The 9,046-nt window shown below is 46.5% G+C and overlaps 1 protein-coding gene across 1 annotated transcript in view; it reads right to left on the reverse strand.

Moving 5' to 3' along the window:
• The window catches only part of LOC119424219 (wings apart-like protein homolog), a 29,644-nt gene that overhangs the window by 990 nt on the left and 19,608 nt on the right, over positions 1-9,046 (reverse strand). Inside the window, exons 14-19 of the mRNA XM_037691701.1 lie at positions 6,611-6,747; positions 6,400-6,515; positions 6,126-6,311; positions 2,774-2,984; positions 2,610-2,698; positions 2,444-2,539 (exon numbers count right to left, since the gene is read on the reverse strand). Of these exons, the coding sequence (XP_037547629.1) occupies positions 2,444-2,539; positions 2,610-2,698; positions 2,774-2,984; positions 6,126-6,311; positions 6,400-6,515; positions 6,611-6,747 (835 nt within the window). The remainder of the gene's footprint in view (positions 1-2,443; positions 2,540-2,609; positions 2,699-2,773; positions 2,985-6,125; positions 6,312-6,399; positions 6,516-6,610; positions 6,748-9,046) is intronic.

Genomic DNA, 9,046 nt, shown 5'->3' on the forward strand with positions numbered 1-9,046 from the left:
AACTAATGAGTTTATTAATTATTTAATTAATGACTTTGTTTATTAACCATTTACTTTATTAATGAATTATTTATTCACAACTTCATTTATGAACTGAGCTTATTAATGGGATTATTTTATTCATGAATTTATGAACGAATGAGTTTATTAATGAATTATTTATGAACTAATGAGTTTATTAATGAATAATTTTATACATGATTTCATTTATGAACAAATTAGTTAATTATTGAATTATTTTATTCATGACTTTATGAACTAATGAGTTTAATGATTTTATTCACGACTTTGTTTATGAACTAATGAGTTTATTAATGAATTATTTTATTTTGACCTGAAGCTTTTCTCAGTTTGTCACATTGAATTATTTGTTTGATAATTCGACTCATTCCCCTCAGTGTTTCCCTCACCCGTCAACAGAAGTGTAATGTGGTACATCCATCCATCCATCCATCCATTCATCCATCCATCCATTATCCGCTTATTCTATTTTGGGTCACAGGGGTCGCTGGTGCCCATGTCCAGCAATCACTGTGTGAGGGGCGGGGGACACCCTGGACAGGTCTCCAGTCCATCACAGGGACACATAGAGACAAGCGAGACAAACAACCATTCACTCTCTCACTCACACCTAGGGACAATTTAGAGTTACCAATCAGCCTAACATGCATGTTTTTGGTCTGTGGGAGGAAACTGGAGTACCCGGAGAAAACCCACGCATGCACGGAGAGAACATGCAAACTCCACCCAGAAAGGCCCCTGGACCGGGGTTTGAACCAGGGACCAGCTCGCTGAGAGGCAGCAGCTCTACCAGTTGCGCCACCGTGCTGCCAAAAATGTGGTACAGTATTTTGTAAATTATTATTTTTTTTTTCATTTAGCCTTTATTTATCCAGGTTAGTCTCATTGAGCCACGAGAACTCATTTTCAAGAGAGACCTGTTTAGGGAGCACATGGTGGGGGTTAAGGGCCTTGCTCATGGGCCCAGAGTGGGGCAAATGAGGGTGGGGGCAAGTGTGGGTGTTTCACCTACCCCACCCACAATTTTTTGATGTTGTCGGGGCCGGGGCGTGAACGGCGATCTTCGGATCACAGGCCCACCTCTCTAACCTCTGCGCCACCACTCCCCCAAATAAGACAAATGCGCGGAAGGAAGATCAAAAGCGAAAGACCAGCAAAAAAACTTCCAGCTAATTCCCCAAGTAGGGCTGAGTATCGAACGTTGGTCCTTTTATGGCACCGACTGAAATGCTTCAGTAGTACTAAGTATCAAAATATGTCTCGTCTTTCTGTGATCGGTTGTAACGTTTTCATCCAACCTTTATTTCTACATTGAGCCTCGGGGACTCGTTTACAAGAGACCTGGTCACGTGTAACGTTACAGACAACGCCAGTGCTGCATCTTGCAGCACGCAGAAAACACATTTGTGGTTACGCCCAAAGACGGGCTTCACATGGTCCTATGGCAAGCCATAATATCCATTAATAGCCACAAGTGGCTATATGGTAAAAAAAACTGTGAAGTCTGTATTTTATTTTGAGTTAAAGGTTAACGTACTATGGTAGGCTGAAGTCTTGTTTACTTTTGTATTTATATTTTGAATTATTTGTCTGTGATGGACCTGAGACCTGTCCAGGGTGTCCCCCACCTCTCACACAGTGACTGCTGGACATGGGCACCAGTGACCCCCGTGACCCGAAAAGGAAGAAGTGAGTGGATGGATGAATGGATGGATGGATTATAGTTCCTAGACTCTTTTTTTTATTTTAGAAAAAGCCAGGCGGCTACACTAACCTAATACTGGCAACTTCAGTTACAGAATTTTATGCACTTCTATGTTTGTTCTTATTTTTGGTATAAATGTAAAATGATGCAAAAGATTTGATAAAGTAAATAACCTAAAATTATTGTTTACACAAATGTTCTATTTGTTTACATTGTTGTTTAATTTAGAGCAGCACGGTGGCGCAACTGGTAGAGCTGCTGCCTCTCAGCGAGCAGGTCCCTGGTTCAAATCCCGGTCCAGGGGCCTTTCTGGGTGGAGTTTGCATGTTCTCTCCGTGCATGCGTGGGTTTTCTCCGGGTACTCCAGTTTCCTCCCACAGACCAAAAACATGCATGTTAGGCTGATTGGTACCTCTAAATTGTCTCTAGGTGTGAGTGAGAGAGTGAATGGTTGTTTGTCTCGTTTGTCTCTATGTGTCCCTGTGATGGACTGGAGACCTGTCCAGGGTGTCCCCCGCCCCTCGCACAGTGATTGCTGGACATGGGCACCAGCGACCCCCGTGACCCAAAATGGAAGAAGCGGGTAAAGATAATGGATAATGTTGTTTAATCTTTTCATCCTGTCAATAACTGAAACTAAATTTTTGACCATTTCAATAAAAAAATAGTTTCTGACTCAAATCACCGGACACGGCCCGGTTTCACATGAATACTCACAGTGAGGTTCATGAAGTTCAGGAACTTCTTCAGCATCTCTGTCATGATGGAGAAGTCTCCTTTTGGCAGGTTTTCTCTCACAGTAGTCACATTGATCTGATGGAGACAGGAGAAGGTCAGACTCTGCAGAACAGGACTAAGATCAGAAGGTTGTTGAAGGACTCACGGAGCTCCCCTGACACAGGCAGCCCAGCAGCAGGGCGGTGTACGACGCCACGATGCTGTCCTCCATGTGCTTCCCTGCGTGCTGCAGAGCTGACAGGAAGAAGAAGAAGAGATTCTTTAGTTTGAATTCAAAACGATCTACCATCGGCGGAAGTTCTGTGGTACCTTTGTTCAGGTCCAGCTGCTCGTCCTCTTCCTCCTCCTTCTTCTTGGCTTCGTCCGGTTTATCCGTCTCGTCGTTGGCGACCCACTGGATCTCACCGCCGGTCTCTTGCCACTGTCCGCTCTGGTCCAGCGCCGCCTTGGGAGGTTCTTTGATGAGGTCATCAGTCTGCGCCTCTGCCAGGACGGCGGCTCGCTCCCGCTGCAGGAAGAGCTGAAGACGACGGAGAACCGTTTTCTAAACTTTGACCTCTCTACATCAGAGTTTCCTCAACAGGATCTGAATTCTTCTGTTTGACTTGAAATGAGTTCATCTCAGAAGAAAATGATTGATTCAGACGATTCCTCTGAAGGTTGTCTTCAGAAAACTGAGTTTAAACTTCTGTCCTCACTAGGGCTGGGCGATATGGACCAAAATGAATATCTCGATATTTTTAAGAAATTGCAATATACGCTATCTCAATATTTCTTTCTTTCCATAAAGTAATAACAAAAATATATTTCAGAGTCAAAGTTTTGTCCCAGTTGTCACACAGCCACATTTATTCTGTACAAAATAAATGTCTTAAAAATAAACTGTTTACATTAAAGTTTGTGTTTTACATATTTACGTATATTGGATAAAAATCCTCCCCAGCTGCACCGCCTTCACTGTGTTAGTAAACTGCAGCAGTGAGAGGCTGCTTGTATTTAGCCAGGGAAGGAGGAGGAGGAGGAGGAGGAGGAGGAGGAGGAGGCGGCGAGGGGCTGCTGGCTGCAGACGGGCAGATAAAGAACTACAGATTTTCAAATCTAAAGGCTCCAGTATACTCGTGCAGACCTTTTTCCGCGTGGACTGGACGTGCACTGTCTGTAGAGGGTTCAGACTTCATACTTGAGCGTACAACCTGAGCTGCTGCAGAGCAGCTCCGCAGGCAAGGGGCGTTTACCTTGGGGACAAATAGAGGTCGCCAAATGGTCATCTGCTGACACGCCTACTGGATTGATTGACAGGTTGGAAAAATTAATTAAAAAACGAGAGCTGGCATCTCCAGCTGCAGCGGTGTTCTGTGTTTATATGTTGTTAATAAAAAGTTCTAAAAAAATAAATAAACAGGGAGCGCTGGTCCTGCAGCCCACACATCTGACCAGCCCACCAGGAAATCTCCAGACCCTCCTGCAGCCACGCTGGACCCGAGTTTAATTCTCTCGTGACAAATTCCTTCATTTCTCACCATTTCAGTCATGGCATCAATGGAGGAGGAAGAGATCACTGCCTCTTGGCAAAAAACGAAAGAAAAGGCCAGATCAGGGATGAAGAAGGGAATTTAATACTTTGGTGTCACAAACAAAACAGTCCGTCGCTGGGCAGTTTATTGTGCGACACAGAGTACGCGTTCGTAAATAACTTCACTATTTGCTCTTGTCGAGGTCAGACGCTTCTCCCCTCCCTCTCCGCTTTGCTGCTCTGTCTGTCTGTGAAACTGCTTCTGAGCCTCTCTACATTTCTTCTGAACCATAACTATGGACTTGTTTTGATCAGTTGGTCCCTCAACTCAATTTACAACATTTCTTGAAGAGAAGACAGGCTTTGGGCGAGCTGATCTGCCCTGTTGGCACGCACACAGCTGGATAACTCATCGACTGGAAGACTTGATGATGTGTCTATCTCTGCTGCCATCTGTGGATTTTAAGGACACATATTTAATTGGATTTACGATAACTGGTTCCTGCTTTTTGGATTTGGCTGGTTGCTGGATTTATCTACAATCAAGGAAGTCATCAGCAGCAAATTTGGAACCGATCACGCTGCTTGTCTTTATGATGACTTGGTTCGTGCCTCGAGTACCCAGACTCAAAAGCTTTGGGCTGAATGGATCAGATCTTGGGGAATTTACTCAGTCACATTCCATAAGTGTGATCATGTAATTTGGACATTTCGGAACCGAGTGGACCAACACAGACTCAAGGTAGATGACATTAAGTTCTGCCTGTCCCCAAAACAACTGTGTGTTTATCTGAATTTGGCTCCCTCGGCTGGCCTTGAAGGTCATCTTATCTGAATTCACCTGGAGAACATGTGATCCAACGCTCACCACCCCTAAGAATTTCCAACTGATAACCAGATGAAACCAGCTGAAAAAACATTGTGTCATCATTTCAGGACTCTTGGATTCTCATAGACGTTATTCTTGGCCATTCCTCGACATCCCTCGAGAATGTTTATGGATCTCACCGGAGGACATGGACTGATTATTCCATCCTTATCAGAACTCTTACAGTGCCCTCGAGAGCGTCTATGAGCATGCTCACAGCTCTCATCGTCCCCCCCTCTGCAGAATGTCTACATCACTATGTGCTTGTTTGTGCGAGGTGTTTTTTAATAGAGTTTTTCTTCTCAGGCAGGAAGAAAAAAAGTCTGATACAAATTTTTTCCACCTCCAGTTCCTACATGTGTCCAGTTTCACTACTTTTTGTCCAAACAGGTCTCACTTGTAAATGAGTATTCTAGGCTCAATGTGACTTATCTGTCTAAATAAAGGTCGAATGAAAAATTGGAGCTGTGCACAGACATGCCCTGCAGGCGTCCGCTTCGATTCTAATCCGGTACGCGTGGACCTCTGCGGTCTGATGTACGCCCGACTATACTGCAGCCTTACCAGTGAGAGGAGGCAGCACCACATTAATAAAACAGCAGCTGATCAAATCACTGAAGACACGGTCCTTAGCAGCTAAGAGTCGCCCTGTTAGCTGCTAAGGACCGTGTCTTCAGTGATTTGATGAGCTGCTGTTTTATTCACGTCACCTGTCATAAGGCACAGCACAGGTAAGAGAGTTTCATACATTGTTTGTCTCAGGGAAAGAGGCTTCACAGCCGGAGCTGCACAACGTTTAACACGCTCTTCACACTCCACTGTTTTAATCGGTGAAAAGGTTCGTTGTGCTCGAACCTCTTGTCAGGATTTATTTTCAGCTTTGTCTACAGAAAACATTTTTCTGCTGCTCAACTGACAAATTTAATCTGAACCATCTCCAAATAACAGAGCCATCTTTTATTTTTCCTGCTCACCAGCTGCTCTGCTCTCTCTCCGTGTTGGGACTAACTGCGGCTGTAGGTGCCGGCGGTGCCGCTCCACCTGGAGGCAGGCAGCAGGTGAGGGGCCGTGTGGGGGACAGAGAGGACAGCAGTGGATTTTCAACTACAACACTACGTATATCGTTTATATCCATATGGTCTCATCTTATATCACAAATGAAATCATCTCGATATCTTTAAAATATCGAGACATCGCCCAGCCCTAGTCCTCACTCAATAAGGATGATGGACGCCTGCAGGACCGGAGGTCCGACCCAAACGTCAGAACAGAGTTGATACCTGAACGAGAGCAGCGATGGCGCTCAGAGGGCCGCTGCCGGCGCCGGGCAGGTCCTGGTGCTCCGGACTGAGCAGGACTGTGGAGTCGTAGGGACCCTGACACCCCTCCATCTCCATCTCCATCTCCATCAGACCGTAGCGGTTCCTGGCACTGTACTCCACCAGGTTGATGAGCAGACCCAGACCCTGGACCCCCCAACACACACAGGCTGTTAGACTCAGATGATGCGGACTCAAACCTCCGGCTGTGTCGGTGACGTGAAGCGATGCGCACCAGAACCCTGATGTCGAACCTCTGCTCCTGACGGAGGAACTGAGGAACTTTAAGGACGCAGTTCAGAGCCGTCACCAGTAAATCGTCCTGCTCGCCCGTCTTCGTGCTGCCCCACTCTGTGAACACACACACACACACACACACACGCGGTCATGTGAGCAGAGGGACGCGGTGCGACCTGCCTGCAGTGTGAATGTGTTTTTGTCGTCACCGTTGTCGTGCGTCAGGTTGAGCAGGACTCCGATGATGGCTCTCATGCAGTTCTCCACGGCCTTCCCCACCACGCCTCCGTCAGCGTCCGCTCCCCCGCTGTGCCGCCGGATCATCTCCTCGCACCTCCTCAGAGCTCTGACAAACCAAATGTAGTCGTCAAAGCCACAGACAAAGACTCGCTCCAAACAGAACCCAACCTGATGGTTCTGAAACGTTCTCCATGTTGTTTACAAAATGAGCCTCCAGAGCTGTAATCTGGATTAACCCCGCCCCCCACAGGACTGCACACTGTAAAGGTTCTGCTGTTGTTCAAACTTCAGCTAATGTTAGCTGCTAACAGCTTCTTCAGCAGATGTCAGCGTTGTGTCTCTGGTCTCCAGGCTGGACTCAGACCCAGAGCAGGGACAGAGACGAGGACATTGTCCCAGCTGTCCACAACAAAGCTCAAGAAAAATGTAACTTAATTAATAAACTGCACTTTATACAGAGTTTACTGTACACAAATGTTCTCAGTCGGCCATCTTGTGGATGTCTGGGAGTTTCCGAGTGGACCTTCCTCGTTCTCCTCTTCATCAGACTTTAGAGACACTCGCAGTGTGTTGAGGACACAGACCCACACTGGACCTAATCTTCTGAAGCACCAGCACCAAAAACAACACGTTCAAGAGCTTCGACCTGCACACAGCTCACCGAGTACATGACCTCAGTAAAAGTACACAGCTCACCGAGTACATGACCTCAGTAAAAGTACACAGCTCACCGAGTACATGACCTCAGTAAAAGTACACAGTATCAATGTACTTGGTTAGGGGTGTCCTCCTTGAGTCCAGGGAACCCCCTGCCGTGTCATCAGGCCCCGCCCTGCTCTGCTCTGATTGGCTCCAGTTCTGTTTATTTGTTGAAATCAGCCTGTTTACTTCCTGGACCATCATCTGGATGGATGTGAAGACTCCACAGAACACGTTGTTTCCTCCTTTCACTTTTACAGAAGATCAGATCCGTCGCAGCATCAGAGAAATTTAATTATTGTTTATTTGACTTGGTTGTCCAGCAGACAGCCTCGAGGAGACATCTGGATGTCTGAGATGGTTTGTCTCAGTCCTGCAGAGGTCTGGACAGGAGTCCTCCTTCCTGAAACAGAGGAGCATTCAGGGAGACTCCTCGCAGGCTGGATCTGCTGCAGGAGGCCACGCAGGTCAGCAGCTGCACACAAAGGTCCAAATTTAATTTACTGAAGGAGCAGAAACGAACCAAGGAGCCCAAACCATTAGAAGGCCACCACCATGTGGACAGCAGCAGTTTGCTGCAGTGCATTATGGGTAAACAGCTCTGCTTTCATCAGATCATTAGTAATGTTGTCATCAGGAGTGGAGGTGATGAGTTCAAATGAAATCTAAATGTTTGTGTTTTTTTAACGGTCACCTGGTAGTGAGTGACCCTTGAACTTGTCTCCTAACGGGGCCGTTCTCAACAACACCTACTGCCCCCCCCACCTCTGGAAAAACTGTAAATTAACGAGAGATCACTCTGAGCATCCATTTCTGCCGTCATGTTTTATTTTGAAAGGATTATAAAGTGGAAAGTTGGTTTGGGGTGAGCTCAGCTTCCTGTCAGATTACAAAAACTGAATTTGTGCCGACGGCCCGACACCCACAGTCTGTTGAAATAAAAGCTCAGAATTAAAAGTGTCCCGTGGTTCTGTTTCAGTCACCTCACCTGGGGGTTGATCTGAAGCATCAGGAGCTAACAAGCTAACAGTAGCATCAGCACGACAGGCCTCTAATCATTGATTATTGATCTTCACCTTTCTTTGGGCGATAACTCTAGAACAGCCAGCTCGAAGTGTCCCTGAACGCAGCACGAAGTCCACTGATCAGTCACATTCTCTCTTTTTGTTCCGACTCCGAGTCTTTAATTGGGACGTTGCGTTTTGGGATCATTAAATTAAATTAGGTCTGCAGACAGGCGGGGGTCCAGAGGAAGTGAGCGATGCAGAGCGACGGACAGGAAGTAGTGACGCTGTGTACAGCTGACAGGAACAGAGTTCATGTTGTGTTGATGGGGCAGAAGTCGCCCCGTAAGTCTGAGGGTTAATCACGTTAGCAGAACCGACAGCTGTACGCTCAGACCCGAGCCCGGCTCAGACGCCTCTTTGTTGGTTCCTGCAGCCTCACCGTAACCCCCAAGACGCAGACGCTCCGGTCACATAAAGGACAGAAGCAGGGGGGACACTGTCGCTCCGATCGGTTTCTGATGCCAGGTTAGATGTTTCCTCACACCAAGTCCTCACGTGAATCAATTTGAAGTTCTCCCGGAATAAATTTAAAACATTAGTTTACAAAATGCACAACGTGATTTAGAGTTCAAGAACCAGGAGTCCAAATGTCTGAGTGTTGTTCCAGTCTGCAGTGATGAAGGATAAGCTGAACGTGAG

Source organism: Nematolebias whitei, chromosome 17 (genome assembly GCF_014905685.2).
Source record: "Nematolebias whitei isolate Nwh7 chromosome 17, NemWhi1, whole genome shotgun sequence".
In the NCBI taxonomy this organism is placed as follows: Eukaryota; Metazoa; Chordata; class Actinopteri; order Cyprinodontiformes; family Rivulidae; genus Nematolebias; species Nematolebias whitei.